Genomic DNA, 27,430 nt, shown 5'->3' with positions numbered 1-27,430 from the left:
TTGTGCAAGTGCAGTAACAAGAAGGGAGGGGGGGGGAGAAAGAGTGCCGGTCGGCATGAAATGCAAAGTGCTTGGGTGGGAAGGGAAGTACATGGTAAAGAGAAGAGTGTGCAAGTGAAAGGTAGTTGTAGGAGGGGGGAAGAGGGCCACAGGGGCTAGGCGAGTGGTAAGGGGAAGCCTGAAGGGTACTTGCCAGGGATTGCAGGGGGTGAGGGTCCACATGCTAAGTGCGTGAAGAGGGGTGGACTGGGCGGTGGGGGGGCCTGTTGCACTGTAGTACTCAGAGGGAACCAAGCAGCAAGTCACTGTGGCAGACGGGGGTGTTATCAGGTGCACGGGTGAGGGAAGGAAGAAGAGAGAGATCTACCCTCCATTCTCTGATTAGAGAAGCGTCTGATCTGCAGAGAGTTGGAACTATAAGAATGAAGAGCTCTAGCAGGGAGGTATTTAGGGAGAGAAAGTTGGATATAGCGGATCCCAGGCCTCAGAAAACCTTGTGGATTATAGCTAACACCTATCTAATATTCTGACTAGTGTGAGGACCTAAATGCATTAGCCTTCTCTATGTCTCCAGGATTTTCCTAGGTGATACTCTGTCCAGACCTTTGCACAGGAATTAGATGTGAGTAGTTCTCACCTGTAACAAGTTCCACCACAATCTCTGAAATGTTCTGCTCCACCATTCTATCTCCTGGTCTTTTGGCTCACCACCGCTCCACCTGCTCCTTCATCTGAACATCTCTCAGCTTGTCTGATTCTTATGAGCCCGCATAGGCCAAGGGTGCAGTGTTGTGCGATGCAGGGCCGCAGAAGATGCTGGACTTTTGATACGGAGCATGTTGCGCTACGTTCCACGCATCGAATCCTATTAAGAACCAAGGATCGGACCCTCTGGGGCAAAGTCCGCACAGGCTAAGGGTGCAGTGTTGTGTGACACAGGTGTTTGGTGATGAAGCGATGCAGCCCACAGTGAGAGTACGCTGTGCAGCCATCAACCATCAGCGATCGTACGGTAAGAAAGGTGCCAGCTCTCTACTAAACTGCTCCGTCTTCGCGTGTACTTCCAATTAGACGCTTTCCTCAATATACACTGCCTCCACGCACTCATTGAGCTTCCTCTCTCATGGTTGCCTCACTTTGTGTTCCCTGCTGTTTCTCTTGCACTTTCCCCCCTCTTGGTGTGGTGCTCCTGTGTTGTTACCTTCACTCTGATTCTGTTGAGCCCTCTAGGCCTTTTTCCCTATTCCCTCTCTAGGTCCCTCCCCTCTGTGTTTACTGTTGGTAATTGTTGTTTGTACTCTCCCTGTCTGCCTCATCTGTCCTTTCCTCTGTGTGCTTGCTCCCACTTCTACATGTTTGTGCTTCTCAGCCCATTCCTTACTGTGCCTCCCTCTGTGTCACCCCTGCAATGTCTGTACCCGGTGCGTTCTGTGTGGCGTAGTTCTGTGCTGTCCTTGCTCTCCTCTCTCGTCTCTGTCTCGCTTTTCCCTCTGCTTTCTACCTACACCCTTCTATGGTGCTCTCAGTCTCACCCACCTTCTCCAACTGCTTTTCTATCACCGATCCCATCCCTCTCAGTAAGTCTGAAGGGAAGTTCAAGAAGGACATCCTGGTCTCCAATCCAGGCCTTCCCATCACAGACACCCATGTCATTGCCTCCTCCAGACAGACTTTCACCGACATCCTCTTTGTCGTTCCCTCTCCCGACCTATGGACCATACATATGGTCGCTGTTCTCTCTCGTTTCACTTTATCCACCATTAATGGTGGCACAAGATGGGAGGTCCACTTGGCCTCCCTCCTGTCCTCCAAAACCATCATTAATGTCTATGTAAATGGGACTGTCTTGGTCTAGGGCACTCAGCCCAACCGCCTCCTCCTGGATCAGCGTCTCCCTCATTTTATAAACTTCCTCCCTTCTCCTGTTACTCTATCTACCACCTCTCTGGCCCCTCAGCCACCTTCCTCCTTTTCCTATCTGGCTCTTCTGCCACTCTCTTCCACCTCTGCTTCCTCCTTTGTGGCTCACCACTCTGCCTCCTCTCTGGGCCCTTTGCCACCTAGCGTTACCTCTACCACCTCTCTGGTTCCTCTGCCTCCTTCCTCATCTTCCGCTCGAGCTCCTCTGCCACTCGCCTCCTCCTCTGCTGCCTCCTCTCTGCCATCCTCCTCACCCTCTTCTCTGGGCCATCTGCCACCTCCTTTTACCTCTACCCTCTCTATTCTCTCTGCCTCTTCCACTAGGTGTAACTCTCTCCTGTACACCACCCTGGAAGTCTTTCAAAAGTGGCAACCTGGTCCACGTAGATACTCTCAATGCTCGCTCTGCTGTCACACACTCCTATGACATCTGCCTTCTCCTCGAAGACCTTGATCTGGTTGTTCTCGGTCTCACTGAGACTTGGTATATGGCCAGCTCTGTCACAAGTTTTGACAATCTCCTCCCTGAGGGCTACAAGATCCTCTCTGAACCAAGCCATGCTCTTTCCTGAGTGGCTTTCTGCCTATATCATTCCCACTCAGGCTTACTCCTCCTTTGAATGCCTGGTCTGCAGGCTCTCTATCTCTCCTGGCCTCTCTCTGACTTTGGCCACCACGTACGGGCCACCTGGCAAGGTCGCCCTCTTCCTCTCCGAATGGGCCGATCTCTCCTTGCCTCTACCTCTAAGCTTCTCTTCCTAAGGGATTTCAACATCCACTTTGACTCCTGTGACCACTCTGGGCCATTCAGCAACCTTTGCAACCCTCTCTCCCTCTCTATTAATCCCGCTGGTCAGACACACTCAGCCGGACACACCTTGGATGTTCTCATCTCCTCAGCCACCCCCCTCTCTAACCCTCTCACTACTCCACTCTTTTGGACTGACCACTTTCTGCTTTCCTCTCACCTGAAGCTATCTGTCCCTCTGGGAAAACCTACCCCAACACTACCACCCTCCTTCGCGGTCCTTCCACATATGAAGCGTGTGTCAGTTGTCACTTTTGCCTCTTCTTTCTCTCCTCCGACCCCTACGGCTCGGACACAGCCCTCTCCAACCTTCATCTCTATCTCCAATGCTCTCGATATCCTTGCACCGGTCATGAGGATCCATCTGAAGCCTGCCTCCAAGTGCAATTCTTGGTATGACTCTAACCTAGCCGCTCTGAAATGCAAGTGCAGAGCTACCGAGTGGAAGTGGAGAGTTTTAGGTGCATCCTCTGACAAACTGGCCTGCTGCCTGCTTCAAAGGCAATACAGGCTCTCCATCTTCTCCAAGAAGAGGGTCCACATTCAAACCTGCATCGCTGCGGCTTCTAAGCTGAACCTTTTAAAATCTGCAAGGATCTGGCCAATCCGACTGCAGTCTCTACCTTTCATGTTCCTTCGCAGGCCCTATGTATGGTCCTGGATTCTCATTTCACCACTAAAACTCAGGACATCCTGTCCATGCTATCCTCCTCTCCTCATTTCTCTCCATCTACCTCTCTCAGGTCCCCTGCAGCCACCTTTACCTCTTCTCTCCATCTCTCCTCTCTCTCTCCTATAACACATGATGATGTTTCTAGACAAGTCCGGTCTATGAAAGTTTCATCCAAACAGCTGCTACCCTGCTCTTCCGAAACCATCAAGGACAACATTGTTTCCCTTGCTCCAGCCTTGGCCGATTGCTGCAATCATTCCTTTGCCACTGGATCTTTCCCCTCTCTTCTCAAGCACTCCCTTGTGCACCCCCTCCTGAAAAAGCCTTCTGATGATCCCTCCTGCCCGGCCAGCGATTGCCCTATCTCTATCACTCCTTTCCTGGGCAAGCCTCTGGAGAAACTAGCCATCTCTCAGCTAAACCTTCCCACTGAATCTGCTGGTTATATCCATGACCATCAGTCTGGCTTCAGATCGGCCAGAGGCACAGAAATTGCTCTCCTGAACTACTGTGAATATCTGCTCTCCAACCTCAACTCTAGCTCTCACTCTGTCCTCATCCTACTTGACCTCTCCTCTGCCCTTGACATGGTCAATCACGCCTCCCTGATCAACCATCTAAGTGTGAACCTTGGCATCACTGGTCAGGCTCTGGCGTGGCTGGCCTCCTTCCTCTTGGACCGACCCTCCCAGGTACAACTTGTGTCCTTTCTCTCCAACACTTCTCTTTCCACATGTGGTGTTCCCTAGGGCTCTATCCTCTCACCCTGGCTCTTCAATGTCTATCTGGCCCACCTGATCTCCACTTTCTTCTCTAACTTTAAGTGTTATGCGGCTGATACACAGCTCTCTTTCAGGCTACCCTCAGCCTCCTCTCCTCGCTCATTCCTGTCTATTGTGAAGAACTCATGGTGGCAACAAGAAAGACAGACACAAATGAGCACAGTTCAAGGGTGTTTATTGAACAATGAATGATAAATGCAGGTTGGAAAAACACAATCTAAATCTAAGATGGTAGCAAGCGTCAAACATCAAATGAAAAATAAGGCAGTCCTAGTAGCATTGTGTCAAAATAAAAGGACCTATACTAAGAAACCTATTGCCAAACCTAACAACTAACACAAAAAGGGGTGTGGGATAGTTCTCAGGAAAAGAAAGAAGCGTTCTCAAATAATATGTCAGGATGTGGTAGCTTGGGTTTCCCTTCCCCATGTTTTGAGCACGGGGTAAGGTTGGATCGTGCAGTATAGCACACTCTCAAGCTTTCCCAGCACGAGATGACAGTACAGTTTTCAGCTATCAGGGCCATCGATGGCCAAGTCTCGTTTCACTGAAAGTCTCTTGCCTTCGAGGACATGATGTCTTCAAAATAATAAAATAAAAGTTCCTTTAACCAAATGAAAGTTCATTAGGGCGGGAATAGTTCACCCCTCGGTCCCTATTTTCTGGGTGCTGACCCTTCATAGATCTAAGTCTCCATTGGCCGGGTTTTCTATGGCTTCTCCTTTTTCACAAATCTTTAATGTCTTTTCAAACAGTTCCAGCAAACATCCCTCGGCCGGGTTCACTTCTGTCAACACACTGTTTCTTGGGACTTTAGACTTTGCCCCTCTTGGGATTCACTTCCCTTGTTTTCTCTCACTGTGGGAGTCACTTCCCTTTTTCTCACACCGATTGTAGATCAAAGTCTTTCGTTTGTACAGGGATTTTGTTTGACCCTCAGTATGACCACTTTCACCTATTTAGGTGGCCCTCCTATGGCCTCCTAGTTTCTGTAGTTTGACTCAGATGGGGATCGACCAGAGTCTCTTGTTAGCACCCACGTGGTTCCGGTTTCCCTCTGCAGCGGTCTCCCCTGAACACTTTTACAGTTCTTTCATAGTTCATTGAACTTGGTTAAAATGTGCCACTTTGCGACCCTCAATTAACACAGCCGGTTCTTATCATTTCTCCCCTTGACTCACCGGCTGTGATGAACCGCTTGGCTTTCGGCTTCTCTGGAGTCAAGGCCGGTACCACGGTTGCGGGAGCTTCCCTCGCTCCTGCTTATCGGCGTAGGCTTACCCCGTGTATCGTTGACATCTGCTGCAAGGCGCTTGTGCTTTTGTTCACGGTCTAAGGCTTTCTTCCTCAAAGATTCCGTGGGTCTGGGGTGAAAAGGGCAAGGTCACCTCTCTCCTCACCACCCTCTCGATTCCTGCCGCCTTTCTCCTTCTCTTGAACTGCCGCACCAGATTAGCCTCATCGTGCTGTATGCCGTGCTCGTACTGTGCTCTCGGGCACCACCTTTTATCCCTGTGGGGAAGGGAAAGGGACGTCAGGTGTTTGTGATTCTAATTGCCTGACCCTTGTATTCGGACATGTCAGGTAAACTGCTCTAGTGTTAAGTCATTGCCCTTTGCGTTGTGGGAAAGTGTGTGTGTTGGAAAAGGGAGGGGTAGTGGTTTTGAATATCCTACGTGAGGGGATGGGGAAAAGGTGTCAAAGAAAGGGGAATACCGCGTCTCACCCATCTGTGTCCCACTCCCACTCCCTGAGGAACCCCCATCCAGGTGATCCTCCGTCACTGGTCCACCCCCAGGAACTGGATCAAATAGCATTGGCTGTGTCCTGGCCACCTGGATGACAGATCCCCGGGGACTAGCTAGAGAGACACCTTCAGGTTTCAAACACTATCCGCTATTCAGGGATGATGCGCCTTAATGCTAGATACAGATCCTTTTCATTGGGACCCCTGCTCCTGCCTTTCTTCTCTCCCTCTGGCTGCCCTCCATGGGCCCCCTCCCTTCACCCTCATGTGAGGCAAAAAACCTTGGCATCATCTTCCACTCCAGTCTCTCCTTCTCTCCACACATCACAGACATTGCCAAGAGGGCACACTTCCAGCTGTACCTCCTCAGAGGTATCCTACCTTTTCTCACCTTCCCCCAGAAGCTCACTGTCTCTAGAGCCCTGGTTTCTCTCCAGGTTGGAATACTGCAACAGCCTCTTTGTCAATCTTCCCAATTCTACTCTTCGCCCTCTTCAATTAATCCAGAACCGGACTGCAAGACTTATCCTTGGCCTCAAGCCCAGGGACGGCATCTCTCCAGCTCTGAAATCTCTCCACTGGGTCCCGGTGGCTGCGAGGATCAAGATCAAGACCCTCTTCAACATCCACAAGGCTTTCTGGGGCTGTCATCCACTCTATCCAACACTCTCTTCCTAAATACTGTGAGGAAGACATGGTATCAAACGGTGAATACAGACACAAGTGATCACAGTTCAAGGGTCTTTATTGAACTTCAAACAGGTTGGTTAAACACCTACCTAAACCTAAATCTAAGGATGGGAGCAAGCTACGACCATCAAATTCTAACACAGTCCTAATGGAGTCTCTGTCAAAATAAAAGAGCCTATACTAATACACCTATTGCTAATACTTACTTCTAAATACAAATGGTGTGGGACAACAATGTAGGCAAAAGAAAAGTGTTCAAGAAATGATATGTCAGGATAGTTGAGCAGTTGGCTTCCCTTCCCCACGTTTTCAGCACGGGACAAGGCAGCACATTTGAGCTTCACACACATTCTGGCTACTTGGCCACGAGGAAACAGTTCAAAGCACAGGTATCAGGGCCTTCTACCAAAGTCCCTCTCCCAATGACAGTCTCTTATTGCAGAGGGCCTGACGTAACAAACAAACACCAAAGTTCCTCTCTTATCAGAATTTCTCACATTCACAGGTTCGCAATTGGTCTCCCTCGTCCGGGCTCAGACCCCTTTTAACACAATGTTCACAATTGGTCTTGCTCGTTCAGGCTCGGGCCACGGATCTCCCTCGTTCGGGCTCAGACCCCTTTTCCTCAAAAACCAAAGACTTTCCATGGTGCGATGGGTTTTGCTTAAACCATCGCATGACCACTTTGATTCATTCCATTTCTCATTCTTTGTGTTTTAATTTCACTTCTGCCACTTCTTGGTTGTATACCTCACAGAGACCTTTGATTGAGCACACTCCCGGTGCTGGACCACTGTCACAAAATATTATATCTTCTTTGCCACAATTCAAACATCCATCAGCCATTAGGCTGTCCTCACATCTTTCATCACATGCGTTACCAATCTCTATCTTTCTGTTCTTTATACAATGTTGCCACTTGCAACATTGACTTCAACACAGACCGGTCTTGCATCCGTCTCCCCAGCTCACCGGCTGTGTTGATGTTTCTTTAATCTTGGAGCCAAGGATGATACCACGGCAGCTGTTGCTTCTCCCTGACATGGCCAGCAATGCCAGAGGGCAGCGGGTATCTCTGACACACAAAGCAGGATTCTTCAGTCTGGTTTCTTGGCCTCACACTTTCTAATCCGAAGGTTTCTAGAAAGTTAACGGCTTTCTGCTGGAAAGGTGAAGGGTATCTCCATTCTTGCGAACCCTTCTTGGTTTGCTGTCTTTCTTCCCTCATTAAACTGCAGTCTCGAAACTGCTATTTCTTTGTGTGCCTTGCCTCGCTCAGAGTGTGCTCTCGTGCTCCACCTTTCATCAGTGTCGGGAAGTTTAATGGAAGTCAGGTGGGAATGATTACCACTAACCGCCTGACTTTGCCTTACCATAGTAGTGGGGCATGTCAGGTACAATGCTCGGGTGTGAGTCTGTTTTCGCTGAGGGCCGGCTGTCTGTGTGAAAGTGTTTGTGCAGGAAAAGGTGAGAGGGGTGGGGTAAGTGTTTCCATATATCCTACAGGGTAGGATGGGGTAAAGGTGTTGCAGGGAGAGGGATACCGCGTCTCCCCATCAGGTGTCCCACTCCCAGAAGACCCCTCACCCAGGTGATCCTCCCGCACTGGTCCACCACCAGGGTCTGGATCCAAAAGTGATGGCCGTGCCCTGGCCACCTGAGAGAGAGACCCCCGGGGACTAGTGGGTGAGACACCTTCTGGTTTCTCACAATACCTTCCTTCAAGAGCCCTCCACTCAGCTACCTCAAACCCTTTGCGAGTCAGACACTTCCCCAAACAGAGAGTGGGGGGTAAATCTCTCTCCTCTGCAGGTGCCTCCCTCTGGAATGGCTTCCCTACCCCTCTCAGACTTGAGCTGGATCACATGAAGTTCCGGAAGCTGCTCAAGACCTTCCTCTTCTCTTCCTCCTTCTTGCTCCCTCTCCTCTGCTAATCTACCTATCTGCTCATCCTGACTGGCGGCGTGGTTGCCCTCCAATTCACACAGGGTGCCACGCCCCCTCCCTTGACCAGTCACCCTGCACTGCCTTCTGGCCTAGCCAGCACTTCTGGTCTGGGACGGCGCTCGTGTAGTCCTCTGCCATCCTCGCACTTACTCAGAGCTCTGCTGCACTGACTGCACTTCCCCCTTACACCTTCCCTGCACTTCTGCCCTCACTCTCTCCCCTGCACTTTCCCCTTGCACTATCTGACTTTCACAAGGCCTAGTAAGATCGCTTGTCTTGTCATCCCTCTGTCTCCCCTCCTTTGTCTTGTGGCACCTAGAAACACTTGTGTAAAGGCGCGTTATAAATACCAAATCATATCATATCATGGGGTCTAACCAAGAATGCACTCAAACGTAATCCCACAAATACAGAGGTGATGCTGGTTGGGCCCAAACATTTGATCAACAATCTTTTTCTTTCATCATCTCCCTCCATTCTCTTTGGACTTTCTAGCTCTTTTTCTCCTAAAGTTAAAAGTGTGGGAACTTGACCTCTCACTAACACTTCTTATAGGTGGTACGAGTTTAAGTCTTTCAGCTTTGGTTGCTGCGGAAGGTCCTCCCGTTCATTCAAATGAAGCTCATGCTTGAATTGTGGGTGTCCTAATCAATTCCCAATTGGACTATATAAACGTGCTTCATCTGGGTCTTCCCTATAAACTGTTTTTGCAGCTCCAAGGAGTACAAAATGCAGTTGTACGGCATATTCTTGGACTCCCCAAAAGTTTACACGCCTCCAGCCTATGCACAGATCTTCATTCACTACTAGTGTGTTATCGTATTACTTTTAAGATTCTTTGCTTAACCCTTCAGTGTGTTCACGCCTTGGCACCAGCCTGTCTTGTTAAGAAGATATGTCCATATTATCTTTCCAGATCTTAGTTCCATCAACCACCATCTTTTAAAACTCACTGGTTCTCGTGTCACCAAGTGGACTGAATGTTTCTGGCCCTAGGCTAGTTTAGTTTAGTTTCTTTATTTGTACCGCGCACCGAACCCTCAGGTAACTGGGCGACAAAGGCTTATGCAAGAGTTACAGTCAGTTTAGACAACAGCAAAAAGAATAACAGTAGCAGAAATAAGTGCAGGTCGACCACGGTTATATGGGGCCCAGACTGTGGGACTAGCTGTCCTTGGAACTACATCAACTGGAGTCATTGTCTATTTTCTGGAAGGCACTGAAATCATCTATTTTTCAATAATACTGCTCATTTGTGCCCTTGCACAATTATTCTGGCTGGCAGCTGAGAGATAATCTGCTCTCAGATGCAGGCTGTCCTGTCCGTCCCATGGTCTATACATCAAATCACATGACACCACTAGTGTCTCTCGCACACAAGGGCTGTCCCTGTTAAATCATGCAGAATAGTTCCAGAAAGCAAAGCATGGAAACAAGGAAACGCACTATACACTAATAAATGATATATGATATGATGAGTTATTTAAGCGAGGACCCGGGGATCAAACCTGTGGTGCTCCATGTCGTCTTGCTTCCAAGGCGAGCACGTTGCCCCTGAGCTATCCTCCCGCGAGCATTGAATTAGAGTCCGTGCACATTAGCTGCAAAGGAAACGTTTTGAGGGCTGTTTTGATCGGATGCCATTTGCACACTGATGACAGAACAGAAATCATGTGCCGAGAAGGTTTTATTTCCATAACAAATGAATCTGCCCCGACAGTGGTAAAGAAGAAGTGAGAACAGGCAGTGAAAGTCAGACTGAGGAACAGGAGGAGAGTGGACCTGTAAGCAGACAGAGCTGGGAGGTTCTGGCATGGCAGGTGAGCCCTAGGCAAGACCAGGATGAGGAATGAGAGTTGGCCAGGGAGGATATATTGGGACTAGAGATGTGAGAGGGAAAGGCACAGAAGGGTCCTCAGTTAGTTATGACCTAGGAAGCTATCCCTCCTTCTCCCCCTGCTGACTATTCGTCTGCTAGCAGTCTTCACTCGTGTGTCACCTGGTACGGGACACCACAAAGCTCACAACTAGTCCCACGCCAGAACAAGGGTTTGGGAACCCCCTAGGCCCCTCAAAGTCCAGGGAGCTGAGAAGGGGGTGATGGAACCCCTGATTTACATTCTAGGCAGGACATTCGAGAGGCTGGGAAGGCCCAATAGCCTGTGGCGCAGATGAGGACATTTTGTAGACCTCCCAGAGGCAGAGATGTCCAGTTACAGGAGAAGATATCGTAAAGCTTTGGTTTTAAGAAAATCCCGTTTTGATTTAATTTGGTTCAGTTAGTGATGTTTTCCCTAAATAAAAGTCTTGAACGACATTCTCTGTTATTGACGTATTTCGTGGTCCGAGGTGACTTTGTGACAACCCCCGTTCTGATGGATTAATTCAGACTATACCGCTTTATTCAGGTCTTTGGAGATTTTCTCCAGCTGGTCAGATGAGTCCTTGGAAACCCTTGCTGACCACTGCAAGATTGAAGAGTGCCACCACAGCCAGGTGATGGTGAGCAACACGAGTGAGACCAACAGCATCATGTTCATCACAAAGGTAAACACACTGAGTGCACCACCCACCGGGGAGGATGCATGACCAAAGCATGAAGGTACCAACTGCGGAGCATGGAGTAAGGGGGGAGCACATCCTGGCATCTCTATGTGAGAAAAACAAAGAAAATAAAATCTATCCCATCTTTAAGAGCTGCATACACCGTGAATATTTAAACAACAAAATCAATCTGATTATTAAGAGCTGCACACATAGGGCCTCATTACACGGTATGCGGTAAGGGTTCACCGGTAAGGGCACCGGTACCGGTAAACCCTTACCGCCTTACTACGAGGTCCCTTTGCTGGACCCGACCTCAACGGCTGGTTTTACCAGCCGTTAAGGAACGGGCCCGCAAAGGGACCTTGGTGCTAATTACGGTACCGTAATTACCTCCTTCCCCTTTCCCATTCAGCCCTATGGGGGCAAAAATGGGAATGGGGAAGTGCCTTGGTGAATGGGGAATTACCGGCTCCGCTCACCTTGGAGTAGGCCGGTAATTCCGCCATCCACCAAGGCGGACACGGTAAAATACCGGCGGCAACCATGGCGCTAATAGCGCTATGGTTACCGCATACCGTGTAATGAGGCCCATAGTGTATATTTACGTTTACCAACCAGTCATTAGTATTACCAGTAAATATTTAGTGACGGGTATAGTCAGTCACTGGCAAGCCCATCCATTTTTCAATTCCCTGCCAACACCTGACGCAAGCCCCTGCATTGACTCTGGGTTTAGCTTTTGATCTTTTATGACTGCTCTGAATTGCCAGGATTTGTCACTACGCCTTTTGAAGACTCATTCCCATGACAGAACTGCCTAATTGTCATAATGTATGAGTCCCCTCCGTTGTCTGGGGCAGAGTCTTCTGCTGAGATAACTACTTCCCACTCAGAGTTTTGCTCTGCAACTAAGCTCAGTGTTGATAATGACAGGTATAGCGCCATGTCGGGCGAGTGTGGCTCAAGTGCAGAAGGAATCCAAGGGAAGATCTTGCGTTACCACTCTTCATGACCCATTGTGTTGGTTGTTTCTTTTGCAGGGACGCTGTGATGTGCTGCGATTGGTGGACCTCAGCCAGTGCCCCTCCTACCGGAAGTGGATTAGACAGCAGGAGGTGGTCCTCGGAAAGACCATTATGATTGGTTCGCCAGGTGATAACCATTGGCTACTTTGGGAGGGATGAGAGGAAAGACATTGATTCCCTCTAGATAATTCACACCCTCAAACTCCTCATTACTAGCCATCCTCTCTTGGTTATTGATCTCATAACCCATTAACCGTCTCTCTCTCTTTCTTGGCCACAATCCCCATCTACTAATAACCCCTGCCCATCCTTTAATGTTGACATATTTGCATGTGTTTCACATCACTCATTTTCCACAAATAACCCGTATCACTGAAATGTTTTAATGTCTCACAGATTTTCAAATATCTCATAAGAAAGGCAGTAAATAAAGCCTGTGCTATGGCTATGATCATATTGGTGCAAAGGACACAATATCAAACATATACTGCATGTGAATACTGTCTTCATATTTAATATTCTCTAAGTGTGTGTTTTAGGGATTGGGCATTTGTAAAATGATGTGGCTTCCAAAGTGCCCTGGGTGCCAAACTAGTGACAGATTTGAACACCCAAGTCCTAAGGGTGGGCTACTCACCATAACTTACAAATGTCTGGCAGGACAATACCCAGCCTATATAGCACTTAGACTCAACAAAAAAAGGAAACCAGGATTCCCAGATCGAATGAATAAAAACTTTTAGAAGTACCAAGAGCTGACCTGGCTATGGTTAAAAAGAGCACTTTTTGGGTGGCAGCACCCAGATGTTGGAATGCTGTGCCCTCGGAACTCAGAAGCTGCATGTCCCTGGACAGCTTTAAGACAAATCTTAAAACACACCTATCTAGATAACAGTGGTGGCAGTACTTCTACCACCCTCTAGGCCCTGCGTACTTGTTTTGTTTCTTGTCCTTAACCGTCTCCTAGGGACTCTAGTTCCCGGCGCCCGTATGCCTCCGGCCCACCTGGTAGCACCATACAAATATATAAAGTAAAGTAAGGATGTCAGAAAGTTTCATGGTTGCAAACAATTTAATGCAGAGTTGGGTGTTATGCGTAATGAAATGGGGACCAGGTCCAGTGTGCATCATGTAGTTAGTGATACAGCCCTTTTATCACAGACATATTAGTCCAATATAAAGATCTGTGGTCATGCTTATGCTCCCAAAATTATCTTACATTTTAGGTCAAGAGGCCAGGAACTCTCATTGGCACTATTTGTCCTCTTCCACTGCAAATCTACAATTCAATATTTGTAATGGGTACAAAAGGATTGTACCAGACTATCATATCTAGATTTTAATAATGTTCTTTGTTCTGTAAACAAGTTTAACACTCTTATTATGACAATATATACTTGAAGCAATAATTAAAAATAATATTAGACAATTTTCAAAAGTACAATTAAACAATTTCCTTTTACTCAATAGCTTCTTTGGCTGAGAATACACATCATTTTGTCTCTCAAAATGTCCTTCTTTCTTGGTAAAATTAGCGCTCAGATTAAAACCAATGATCTCTTTCTTTAATTAATTTAAAATGGAACATAACATACTAGACTCAGCAGCCTAGCCCTCGGGTCCCTCGCAAAGTCGGTCACAACCCCATTATCTCTCGCCAAGCTGGTCTGCATTCCTCTGACCTCCCCATATGAACAATACACCCTCAGTGTGCTGGTGACATTCCTGCAGGACAGACACAATGACAATGTAGATAAAAAACACCAGGCTGGTCCCCATCTTAGGGGATGCCTCTGATGCTCTCATTCTACTTTAAATCATAAAGCCAACCTCCATTTAAGAAATCTGTGTTATACCTCTCTTCCTTCTACTGTCAGCAGCGATTAGGCTGGCTCTATTAAACGCACAACTGACAACAAGACTCTCGCCTACAGACAGTGAAAGCTAGCTGTACTTTCTTCCCTTTGTTTTAAACATAACATAAGCCAAAACATAACCTAAAATGTCAGATCACTGTACAATGCCTACAATAAAAATTCGAACAATAAACAGATTGATAGTATACCAAGATTACACAATACACCTTTACAAGATATTAAAAGCCGATTAGAAAGACTGAGAAGCATTGTTTTGGCATTTTGGCTGTCCGAACCTGGTCATATCCAGTCTTGCCACAGACTTCTTTCTGGTCATGTAAATGACTCCAGCAATATGCTATTTATCAGACAAATAGCTGGGCTTCTGGAAGTGAATGAGGCCTTGTTCCGAGTTTGGGGGTAATTCAGCATTTAATCTGCCGTACTACTGCTAAAATCAGTTACCGTTACCGCCACTTGGACCCTCGGGATTAGAAGTGGTGGTAGGGTGGTGTAATTCCCCATACTCTATGGGGATTTGTGGCAGATTTACCACCGGTGGTATTACCCCATGATAAATCTGCTGATTTCTAGAGGTAAAGTGGAGTATTTACCTCCAAAAACAAGCTGGAGGTGAATCCGCCACTTTTCCCCTAAAAAAGAAGGCAATTTACTGTGAAGTAATTCCGCCAGCGGTAAATCTACGAAAAATTATAATTCGGTGGTGCTGTGAAAACCGCTATAATTCCGTAAAAAGTGGTGATAAAGGAATTACCAACACTTTTTTCCTGCACTGCTAAATTTGGAATGACGCCCGTTGTCTTTAATGCAGGCATCTTAAACAAAATGTGACATTACAGTGGGAGCAAATACAAATGACTCCAGTTACGAGAAACATGCTGCAACTTCTTGATTCTTACTATTTTATGTCTCGCAAAATGGCTCCCAAATGACAAATATCCCAATCAAACTAGTAATGCTTTACATGTCCAAAACTGACATACTGGATTTCAGGGAGAGGGTTATGTGATGATTCTAAGGAGATCATCACTTCTCCCCAAGGGGGAAATCACCCCCTTTGGGACTAAGGAGGTGAGCCTCCTGCTCTTACCCCGTAGGTGATAGGGTAAACGGGATCCCTCTGGAGGCACCCCCCCCCCAGGGGACAGGAAAACCTCAGAGAGGCGTACACGCCATCATCACTCTCCTCCACACTGTAACAGCTTTATGGGATATGTGGGAGCTAAAGTGTATCACACTCCTATAACTCCTTTTGCAATGGCTGACTAGACTTTTGGCCCTCACTATCCCCAATCCTCATGGAAAACAGCAGAGAGGCAAATAGACCAGTCCCCTCGAGAAGCGTAATCGAAGGAACCAATCAGAAGAGCCAACCCGCGTAGCCCACAGAATTCAACTGCACCTAAGTGCCCAGAGGGGGTGTGGCCGGAAGGGGGGAGAGAACACCAGACTCTGCGTCCTGGCTATGGGAGTGCAGCAAGGCGTAGCGGGCCAGTAACTAGAAGAGTCCCGAGTGGCCGCACAGACAAAAATGAAGTACCTCACAGCGCTGAGTTGAATACCCAAGGAGAAGCTGGTGACAGGTCCCTGCACGGGGCGTGCAGGATAGAAGAATCACCAGCAGCTGACACACAGCCCATCTGACAAGTCATGTAAGCAGCTTTTCGGTGAGAGAACCCCCAGGCTGCCTCTACAATCCTCCGAGGAGCACCGCTCGTCAGAAGTGGGTACACTTTGGCTCCAGTGGCCCTGTCGGTGGCGGCAAAACACAGAAGAGGGAGAAAAGCCCCAGAGTGGAGAAAGAACTGAGATGCCCCAGTGTAGTGAAAGAACCAAGAAGCCCCAGAGTGGGGAGAGAACTGAGAAGTTCCAGAGTGGGGAGAGAACCAACAAGCCCCAGAGTGGGCTGAGAGCCGACAAGCCCCAGAGTAGGTACAGAACCGAGAAGCTCAAGAGTGGGGAGAGAACTGAGACGTTCAGGAGTGGGAAGAGAACCGAGAAGCCCCAGAGTGGGGAGAAAGCCAACAAGCCCCAAAGTGAGGAAAGAACCAAGAAGCCCTGCAGTGGGGAAAGAGCAGACAAGCCCCAGAGTGGTAAAAGAACCAAGAAGCCCGGGAGTGGGTAGAGCCGAGAAGCCCCAGAGTGGGGAGCGAACAGAGAAGCCCTAGAGTGGTGAGAGAGAAAGAAACAAGCCCAGAGTTGGGAGAGAACCTGAGAAGCCACAGAGTGTGGAGGGAGAGAAAGAAACACGCTCGGGAGTGGGGAGAGAATTGAGATGCCCCAAAGTGGTGCATGAGAAAGAAGAGTGCCCCAGAGTGAGCCAAGAAGGAAGAACACCCAGAGTGGGAAGTGATAAGGGGCAACGCCCTAGAGTGGGGAAGAGACTGAAAGAACCCTGAGAAGCCTAGAGTAGGAAGACAACCAGAGAGACCTGACTGGAGTCCCGGGACATCCTCCTCCAGGATACAAACTGTATGACTGCAACTGCAACCCTAGGCAAGGGTCTATGGTAACAAGATCAAGGGGTGGAAGTCAGAAGCCAGCAGCCATCCCTTTCATTTGGTAGTTCCCAAAGAAATTACTTCTTGTTATTTCCTTTTGAGAACTAGGTTAGATTACGATTCTGGCCCGTAAACTTTATTTCTGTTAGACATCCTGATGAGGACCCTTTTACTTGTTCTTTTTTAGAGTAGGGTTTGGAGTTGTAGATTTACAGAGAGCTTGGGTCTTACTTTTTCTTTAATAAAAGTTTTAGCAATCCTGACTCAGTCTTGGGTGAGGAATTGCCCTCCCAGGGGCCCAGCGTGTGTCAGGACTAAAAAAGGATTTTGCCAGGGGTTCCCCTGGACTTGGAACAGTGAGGCAAATCATTTACTGAGTTACTGTCCTTTTCCACACAGGATAAGACAATATGCATGTATACTTAATATTAAAACAAGGCCTCTTTTGTAGGGTGTAAATAAATAAATACTTCCCAAGGTGTGAAATATATATATATATATATGTTTTTCACTGCTTAGGGCATCTGAAAGGACACCTCTCACGGCTGGATATCTGCCTTTGATGACGCTCTAAAACAAAAAAGTATGTCCGGCGTACTGGTACATTGAGACTCCCTGACGGACCACCAGCTCCTCCAGCAGTTCCATTCATAGGGCCTCATTACGACCCTGGTGCTGACAGAATGAAGGGGGCCGGTACGGGACCAGCCCCCTTCATTCCGCCAGGGCTGATTACGAGGTTCCCTTTGCGGGGCCCGGATCAGACGTCTGGTAAAACCAGACGTCTTTTCCGGGTCCCGCGAGGGGAAGAGGGAGGTAACAACGGGACACTTGTAATGTGCCCGTTGTTACCTCCCTCCCCATTCCCATTGAGCCCTATGGGGTCTCAAATGGGAATGGGGAATGGTTCCTGCAAGGAGGACTTACCGGGTCCTCCTATGTTGGAATGACCCTGTAAGTCCCCATTGCAGGAACCCGGTAATGGAGCCCGTTTTGGAGGCAGCCATGGAGCTAATAGCACCATGGCTACCTCCAAACTCGTAATGAGGCCCACAGACTGACAATCTTTGGTGATCATATGATCTGTAGGGCACCCACCATACACCAGGATGGGCTTGTGACCTGGAGATGGTGCAACACCAGCCCAACCCATTTCAGCCCATTAGGCACTCCTGGTCAACACCATGCCACTTGCCCCGTAAAAAAACCCTGTCCTCTATCCAAAGTGAATGCATCAGAGAAATACCAACTGTAGTTGTGTGCAGTTGCATGTTTGCCATGAAACCTTCATTTTTTGGGAACTCTTCAATATCCTGAGTGGGAATTGTGTTACCCCGATTTTAATTGTTCTTTCTTCCAGTGGCCTACACTTTGAATGCCAAGGTGATGTGCAGCTTGAACCTATGCACTTGGATTATTGCTCCTCTTGGCAAGGCTTGAAGGGAAAAGAGGGTGCTTCTTGTTGGGTTAGTGTCCCAGAAAGGGCTGGTTGAAGTTGGGGTAAGCCAGTTGGGCCGATAACTCTGGTTAACCAGAAACATACCAGGCGAGCACACGCCTTCAAGCTTTGCATCAATTGCCTATCGAAATGCTGGATACCTTAGCAGGCAATAGTTTGAAACTGCTCCAAGGCTCTCTCCTGAATACTTTAGTGAATAAATGATCCTCGACAGCCCACCCAAAAAGATATGAACTGGCAATCCCCAAGGATACTCTAGGAGTTGAAGGTTCCACCCCTGACAGGTGTTTGCTCTCTATATGGGCACACTCCCTTTTAATCCTCTGCCTCACAACTCTTGGGCATCCAAAGACTTCCTGAATTCAGAAAGCTGATTGCCCTGTTAAATCCTAGTTCATCACTGCATATCAATCAACCATTGCCTGATCACTTTCCAGTCCTAGGGATTAGGGTATTTGCAAGCAGCCTACCTCTAGTGTATGCCTGAGGCCAGCAAGGGTGGCCCATTTCCAAAATTTTCAATCGTTGTCTGAAAGTGTGTTCTAGTATTTGTGACCCTTGTTCACCGTGAATTGTGACGTGTTTCGGGCGCTGATGGGGATAAGGAAATGGTGCTAAAATGAGGAACGTATGTTTTTATAATTTTGTATGGATTACAGAAGCAGAAGGCAGGCATCCATTGAAAACTAGGGCGGAGGGCCTCGATGTGCAAGACCCTCATTCCACCTTTCCAAGTGTCAGCACCCTCCAGCATGTACCCAAAGATTTGAGGGAAAGGTACGCCTATGAAGTGGAGAGGATGACGCCAATTCTGCCAAGTGCTGCTGAGTCTTCGAGGAAAGACCGGCACTTCAATATTTTGTGCGACACAGCAGGCAAAGCAGAGGAGCACAGCACCACAAGAAACAGGTAGAGTCCACAGAATCATAGTTTTGTTCTGCATAGGGCTTCAGACAGCAACACAACAGATTGAAGATCTTTTGAACTTTATTGTAATTTATAATGTAAATGTGTATACATTATTTCATTTTCATTTTTAATTTTGTGCGCATTTTTCTTCTTTTTCTGGCCTAGGCAATTTTTAATGTAGGTTTGTTTTTAGTCTATATTTGTGTTGCTTATATTTACTATTATTAGAGTTTTGCATAATATTCTAATAATGTCATATTTTCATCTGAGATGTGGATCTAGCTCAAATGAAACATATAAATTAAGTAAATACATGTTCTGTGACCTCTACACCAAAGTTAGCCAAAGTAACCAGCAATTTATTTTGAGTTTATTCAATTCTTCACAGTATTGTTTTACAAATAAGTCATCAATAACCTACACTCACTCCCTCCAACCCTCACACGCACAGCACAGTTCCTGCACATCCTGCTCTGTCCCCGCACCACTCCCGCCCACCAACCTACCGCTGGAAAACATTACCCCTGCACGTACATGTACCTCTGGCCTGATGCCGGTACCTGCCCAACGCCTCTGCCACCTTCCTGCTGGCTGCTTGGAAAATTGAAAAGGGGCTCCTCGTGAGCTTCTTTTTCTATTATCTGGTAGTCATCTTGTTTGTAGTTTTTTTGTTTTATGGATAAACATTGAGCATGGCAGCCAAGCCATGCCCACACACAAAAAAATAATAATAATTTCAATGGATTGCATTCTCCTGCAGATTCCTCATTTGAGAGATACCCCTTCACGCTTCAGCTGTTTTCCAGCTGCAAGGGAAATCTCTCAGATGAGGAATATGCAGGAGAAGAATCCACAGAAAGGACATTACCTGTAAGTAATTGCTCCAATAATAATAGTAAATTGTTATTAAGCGCTTTATGTCAGACTCCCCCCACCTTCTAAGCGTTGTAATGAAAGGTTCAGTTACTATCCTATTTTGAATGCTACTTGGTTTAATCAACCTCATAAGGATAGAAGGCTAAATTGGCTCTGCTGTGGGATTCAAATGTGAGAATTTTGGCGTGCACTGATATCAGAGGGTAACACTTTACTCATGAAGCTATGGCACCATGGACGTTGCACCAAGTCGCTAGTGCTGATAATAGTAACCATGCTGCGCTGACCCATCAATGACAAACCTAAACTCTTGGCGACTGCCCTGGCTTCTCTCTATCCTATCAACTTCAACAAGGGCTACCTAACTATTGACAGTACAACTAGCCAGGCCCTGTGGGCAGTATCACCATATGACTGACAGTCTGCATTAGAAAGAACTCAAGCTGTACAACCTTTTCTGGATCTTTGATGTGACATATGCAGGCCATTGCAGTAATTAAACTGCACACAGTTGGATTCCACCTCAATGGAATCATTAATTTCAGAATCTTTCCACTAAGTCTCAACTCACCCATCAACCTCTACAAATCTTCTAAGTATCAATCATCTCTAAGGATTCCCGATGGTTGGTATAAAGCAAACCCTGCTCGGAAGATGCAACTAATTTTCTTGTAAGAAATCTGGGACACCATGTGTTTGGATACTCATTGGGTGCATGCTTAACAATGGCACTGACCTTTTTCATGGATGCCTGGTTCTTTAACTTTGACCACCATAAAGCTAGGAAGGAAACGATTCCTCCCACATCTGGGCAATTGTTAATCTCGCTGAAGCCAGGAAATACCCGATTAACTAGGGATTCCAACCTTCTGGTGTGTCCTCACTAGGAGTACCATCAGTTGAGCCATTGGATTGCCCTGTAACATCTTTGAGCTGGACAAGTATCTCCTTCCAAAAACCTAGGTCTTGAGCATTCCCGTTATATGTGAAACTCGGTCCCCTTTTCGTTGCACCCCTTCCAACTCTCTGCTGAGCTTGCTGTACACCTAACCTTTTAGGAGTAATGTGTTGCTTGCCTATCTTGAGTGAATTGTTTCTTTGGGCATTGTGTGAAACCTGAACGTGAATCACCCACTAGTCCCCAGGGATCTGTCATCCAGGCGGCCAGAAGACGGGCATTGCTTTTGCATCCAGTTCCTGGGGTGGACCATTGTGGGAGGATCACCTGGATGAGGGGTCTTCAGGAGTGGAAGTGAGACACCGGATGGCTAGACGCGTTATCCCCTTCCTTGTAACACCTTTACCCCCATCCTACCAGGTAGGATACTTAGAAACTCAACCCAGCCGCCCCTTTTTCTAACACAAACACGTTCTCACAGACAGCTCACTGTGAGAGAAAACGGACTAACACCCGAGCCGTAACCTGACGTGTTCCAATACAATGGTCAGAGAGGGTCAAGCAATTACTGATCATTACACACACCTGACTTCCAACACACTTCCCCACACAAATAAAAGGAGGAGCACGAAAACACACTCTGAGCAAGGCAAAACACACAAGGAAGCAGCAGTTCCAAGATGGCAGTTTAATACAAGGCAAAAGACAGCAAGACCGAAGAGGATTGCAAGGAGGGAAATGCCCTGGACCTTTTCACCGAAAGACCGTAACTTTCATGAGCCTTCGAGAATAGGAAACGTAAGACCTGGAGTCAAAGCTGAAGAATTCTTTATTGTGTGTTGGAGGTACCGAGGGCTCTCCCACGTCAATAGTCAAGGCGAGGAGAATCGTTTGCCGGTGTGGTACTGTCGTTGGCTCCTACAACAAAGCAGCACCAGTGAAGTCTGCACAGCCAGTGAGTTGTGGAGACTGATAACAGACCGGTCGGTGTGGAAGCAATGTTGCAAGCGGCAACATTGTATAGAGAAAATTTAGGAGAACAGTGTATGACGCGTATGTGGCAAGCGACGCAAATATAATTAAAACAACAGATGAATGACTGAACTTTGAAGCTAAGACAAGATACCATAGACAGAGTGGTCAGGCACTCATTCTAAAGTCTCTGTTAGGTGTCCAACTGAAAGGTGTGAAATGTTAAAAGGAAAGGAATTGTGAAATCGCAGTGGTCCCGCAATGGTTCAAGCCAAACCCTGTGCACATTTGAAAGTCTTCGAAACTTGATGTTAATTGAAATTGGGAGACTAATTGTGTTAAAAAGGGATCTGAGCCCGGCTGAGTGGGGTCTGGGTTGAACCGTGAGTCAACCGAAAAAGAATATCCTATGACCATTGTGTTAAGAGGATCTGAGCCCAGATGAGGGGGGTCCAAGGTGACAAACATTGTGCTAAAGGGATAGGACCACGGCTGGAGTGATCCGGGATGAATAGTGAATCACCTAAATTGAATACTTGTGAAAATCTGAAAGAGGAAAAGAACTTATTGTTTATTTGGTTGCATCATGTCCTCTGAATGAAGAGACTTGGAGAAGCAAAGAGACTTGAGCACAGAAGGCCACGATGCTAATGATTGAACTGTATCCTTGTGCTAAAGAAGCCAGAGACTGTGCTGCGCTGAAGTGAACCGCCTTGTCCCATGCTGAAAGCGTGGGGAAGGGAGGCCAACGGCCTGAACATCCTGACATATAATTTTGTGAACACGTCTTTCTTTTTCGTAACACTATTTCCCAAACTATTTGTATTTAGAGGTAAGGATTGGCAATATGTTTATTAGTATAGGCCCTTTTATTTTGACAAGACACCACTAGGACTGCGTTATTATTATTTGATGGTCGTAGATTGCTCCCATCTGTAGATTTAGGATTAGATAGGCGTTTATGAAATCATTTTTGAAGTTCAATAAACACCCTTGAACTGTGGTCACCTGTGTCTGTCTTACTGTTGATACCATGCCTTCCTTACAGCACATAATTAGGATTTGGATACCTTTCCCCCCCCCCCCGATAGTCACCTAGGTGGAGACAGGTTTTGGATTTTGGACTTCTGTTCCCATTTCTCCGTCTACTTTTGCTTAATGTTGATATCACCCAAATTCTGGGCTTTCTATGCATTGGAAATGTGTTTGTAAGAAATAATCTTTCAAATGGATGATTGTATTGCCATGTCACCCCCTTTCTAGTTAGATAGAATGAGAGAAAAGAGAGAGAGAGAGAGGGGGGAGAGAGAGAGAGAAGAGAGAAAGAAGAGAGAGAAGAGAGACCGACCCTTATACCACCCCACCCTGTGTGTGTGCATATGTCTGTGTGTTGAGAATAAGCATATTTTCCAGTCCCAGGAAACCAATGCTTGGAGGCTCTCTAAGTTAGGGAGGACTTTCTTAGAAGGGGGTTATAAGCCCCCCTTCCATGCAGTGGGGACCTAGGGGGCCAGGAGGTCGTCCACATTCCACCCTAAGCCCCTCAACACTTGAGTTGGGGAGGCCCCCAGCTCCATGAGTAAGCCCTTGCTGGTTTACAGAGCCAGGTGAGGGACCTTGTCATAGGGAACCATCGCTACGTTTGGCCAGAATGACAGATGTTTTTGTGTAAGAAAAAGAACTCTAATTATAATTGTTCTTTTATAACGTGCTTAATACCAGCAAATGGTTTCTAAGTGCGGGATAAGGATTGATTCGAACCTGCGTTGTCTTGCTTCCAAGACAAACTTGTTGGCCTTGAGCTATCCTTCCTCCCCTAATTAAGTTTGCTAGAAGGGTGCCCATATGTCTGAGTTCTCTTTGTGTGAATCCATTGGCACCCAGTCTGTACCTGGTGCTTTCCCAAATTTCCGCCCTCTCAAGATTTGCCAACTATATCGGGTGTCACTGACTGGGCTACCGAGGAAAGCAGATTCTTTTCATGCTAGGGTTGTTTTGGGTCCTCTATCTAGGTGCACATGTTTTTGCATGCCTCAGCGAACACCATCTTATTTCATAGCCGATAATAGGCAGCTTTTTTTTGCTTTGCTTCTACTAGTCCTCTGTTCTGTACATGCATCTGCTGCCTTTGTTGCGTCTTTCATCTCCTGTTTCAGTAATTCGAAGAGGTCTGTTTTTTAATTGCAGATTAATTGCAGGTTACTGATTGCACCTTTTTGATTGTTCTTGGCTTACATGCCACCAATTCTGCTGCTATAGCTATTGATGCCCCAGAGGCTGGCACAGTATCATGCTGTGCGTTCCCATTCAGTTATTCCTTACTTCCACATAGGGCTAGGTTTCTCATAACTTTCTACATCAGCATTGAGCCCCACACCACCCTTTTGCAATTAGGAGTGACAGTATAAATGCTTTTCCGAGAGAAGTCTGGTTTCAGATTTTGGTGCCAAAATGGTTTGAGGGACAGAACGAGGGGATTGTGATCACTTCGCACCACCGTGACTACTTATCACATCGTGACTAGTTATCTGTAAGAAGGTTTTGTATGGTGGAGGTTCTGGCCCCTTTATTAATGTTAACACCTGCTGGTGTATGCTGTGAAAGGGTCAAAGACCTGACCAGGTCAAGAGGGGATTGGGTTCCCTCTCAGCCTGCGGTGGGAAGCCTATAACAGGAATTCCCATAGTCGTTTTTACCCCAGAGGTGAGGTGTGGGAATGGGGAGGGCCCCAGTCCCTTCTTTTTGTGCCTGCATGCATGAAATGAGTACCACCTTAACTTTCCCCATGCCTGAACTGCACAATACTGGCCAGTCTGTTTCTGTTTCCCCTAGGAAATATACTAGGGGTGACCAGTCAATAGTAAAAAGACCGAGTCTGAGAGATGCCTGGGCTAGGGAGGGCTCACAGTAGATGAGAGCGGGATGGGCCTTACCTAGCCCCTTTACAATTCTGAAAATAAAAACCCTTTAACTGTCAAGAGTTGGTATGTTATTGAGGCCATCAGGGGAACATGGTATCATCATGGGATTATCCAGACCCTGGATACAGAGGCCACCCACAGCCAAGGTTTTTTTTGAAGATAGTGAGACTAACCAAAACGTCCCGACTCCCCACCAGAGCAATGCCCATGGCGGCAGGATGAGACCTGCATGGGGACGAAGAGCCAGAATGCAAAACTGGCCCATAAACATTCCATAAATCTAGGAGCTGAAGCCATGATGTGGACTACCAAGGGGAGGTGAAGGTAGTCCTCTAATGTGGGAAGCATGCCTACAGAACCCGGCCAACTGATAACTCAATTTGTGTATGAGAATATGTTGGTTTCAGAGATCAAAGAGGTGGAAGAACTAGATGAGACCAATCGAGTTGAAGCCGGATTTGGAGAGAGATGACGGAGGTACAACAAGAAGAATGTAGTCCCCCTAGAAATTTCAGGAGCCGCTTCCATAGAATTTGCCAAAGCTCAAAGAATGGACCCACTTCTGGAACAAGTTCATAAGAACTAAGTCTATGAAGCTGTTAGCCGGACTCGGGAACCTCCACATTTCATTCAGAGGAAGGACCTCCAGTATGAATGTAAACGCAAAGGGAGAAGGTATCAACCATTACCAACTATTGGTCCCAAAGCAGTTCAAGAAGGCAGTAATGGAGTTAGCTAATTCCAACTTGACAACTAGACACTTGGGCCTTCAGAAGACGCATTAAACCATCCTCAGCAGATTCTACTGGCACAGTGTAAATGCGCTGTTAGAGGAGATCTGCATGACCTTCCCCATTGGCCAGAGAGCTCATCAGATGATGTACCCCAGGCACTCCTGCAACCATTTCCCATTATTTAGGTTCCATTCTACAGGGTCAGCATGATTATTGTGGGGCCGCTGGAACCCTCCTGGACAGGAAACAAGCACATCCTCATGACATTGGACTATGATACCAGCTATCTGGAGGCCTTTCCCTTGAGCAGCAACAATACCAAGGCTATTCTAAAGGCGCTCATACCATTCTTCACCATAATCAGTTTCCCAGAAGAAACACTTTCTGATCAAGGCAGTGATTTGGTCAAGAAACAGGAAGGTGTGAGTTTTTCTGGTGAGGTCACAGGAGGAAAAGGAGGCCAGCCAGAGGAAGGACAGTGGAGACGCGCATGGAGGGGAATTGCTGAAGGAGTATGCAAGGCGAGTTATTGTTTGGTGAGAGAACATGGAACTTTTTGTAAGTGTGGTGAAAGGGGTGAGAGTGAGACTGATAGAGTCACCCTTCTTTCACTGTTCCAGTCACCTTACCATTCACTCCCTACTCTGAGTGAAGGTGTAGGTGTCGAGTAGTTTGGAGAGGAGTGAAGTAGTATTAGTGTGGAGAGGGGAGTAGTAGTAGTTTGAAGTGGGGAGTAGTAGGGGCATGGAGAGGGAAGTAGCATTGTGGAGAGTAGAGTAGTGTGGGAAGGAGAGAGAAGTAGTAGTGTAGAGAGGAGAGTATAGTATGAGGGAGTAAGATTGGTGGGTGCAGATAGTACAGAGGAAGAGAAAGAGGAACATCAGAGGGAGAGAATAGGAGGTGTGAAGGAGAGGAAAGACACAGTGGGTAGAGTAGTATGGAGGAGAAGAGGGCAGGGTATAGATAGACATAGGGAAAGAAACTGGAGGGCATGGAAGGACAAAACAAAGTTAGACCTGAGTGTCTGAAAAGTACCAATCCTTAGATTATATCACATTGGGGAACTCCGAGCAGGGACCACCTAGATTGTTCCCAGAGGGAGTTTTAGATAGATAAGATATTTGCCTTATGGCCATCACACCTAGTAAGACAGATCTTTAGATAGCAGGGGGTACCAATCACTAGTGACAAGCCTGGGGTGCAGGGATGTCACGACCAGGGACAGAATGGTCCACACTAAATGAGAGAGAGAGAGAGAGGGGTCGGGGGGGGGGGGTTCTTAGCATGCCCCTTTAAAATTCTGAAAATAAAAACCGTGGAACTGTTTGAGAGTTGGTGTGTTCTTTAGGCCACCTGTGAAAATGCCCATTTATTATCTTTGCAGAATAAAGCTGCTCTATATCACAGAGCAAAATGCCCTCCTTGACTTGAATTAGTGCAGAGAATTTTCTCTCGGAACACCCACCATGATATCCTCACTGACAGCAATATCAGATTCTAACATTGTTTGAAGACTACTGTCACTACCAATCTTGGTATTAAAATACCCAGCAGTTAAAACCATCAGGAGCGTGGTGGACTGGTTTGAAATTGCATTCTTAAACCCATTTACAAATTACTAAGAAGAGGCAACTAAGAAGACTAAAGATTACTCAAAAACACACTGAGAAACAGAAGACAGACTGCCCCATGCTAACACTGGACTGTCCCACTAATAGAGACAGGCAAGTTCAGACAGACTCAGCCCTGACCGAACACCTGCAACCAATTAACAGCTCCCAAGTGTAATAAAGGAGGCTGCTGGCAGAAAGAAGGAAGTGGCTCTTGGGTAGACAGGAGGGAGGCTACAAGGCTGAGTCCTGCAAAGGATCCCTACCAAACTCCCAAGCACTCAGTCAGCAGGGCTGGGAGGGCATCTCTTCGAGGGGCTGCTGAAAAGCAGACTGAGGAAATCAAATTGCCAAGAGACTGATCAAAATCCAGATAGAGCCAAGCAAGAGAAATACATTTCCAAGAGGCCATAAGGTTTTTCAAGTGGCGAGACCCACGGAGTGGAGGAGGCCCCTCCTTTGAAGTGCCGCACAGGTGCCTGCTTGTCCCTCCCGGGTGAACAGTGGATTTGGGGGAGGACGAACAACCAAAGA

The 27,430-nt window shown here is 47.2% G+C and overlaps 1 protein-coding gene across 4 annotated transcripts in view; it reads left to right on the top strand.

Moving 5' to 3' along the window:
• LOC138567526 (cyclic nucleotide-binding domain-containing protein 2-like) overlaps nt 1-27,430 on the top strand; it is a 304,324-nt gene that overhangs the window by 227,993 nt on the left and 48,901 nt on the right. For all 4 annotated transcript variants that reach the window (XM_069645804.1, XM_069645801.1, XM_069645803.1 and 1 more), the window contains 3 exons: nt 10,976-11,114; nt 12,155-12,266; nt 18,636-18,885. In XM_069645804.1, coding sequence (XP_069501905.1) covers nt 10,976-11,114; nt 12,155-12,266; nt 18,636-18,885 — 501 coding nt within the window. The remainder of the gene's footprint in view (nt 1-10,975; nt 11,115-12,154; nt 12,267-18,635; nt 18,886-27,430) is intronic.

This window comes from Ambystoma mexicanum, chromosome 2p (genome assembly GCF_040938575.1).
Source record: "Ambystoma mexicanum isolate Mex_15411 chromosome 2p, UKY_AmexF1_1, whole genome shotgun sequence".
Lineage (NCBI taxonomy): Eukaryota > Metazoa > Chordata > Amphibia > Caudata > Ambystomatidae > Ambystoma > Ambystoma mexicanum.
Note: the sequence above shows the minus strand (reverse complement) of the source record. Positions and strands in the feature narration are given on the sequence as shown.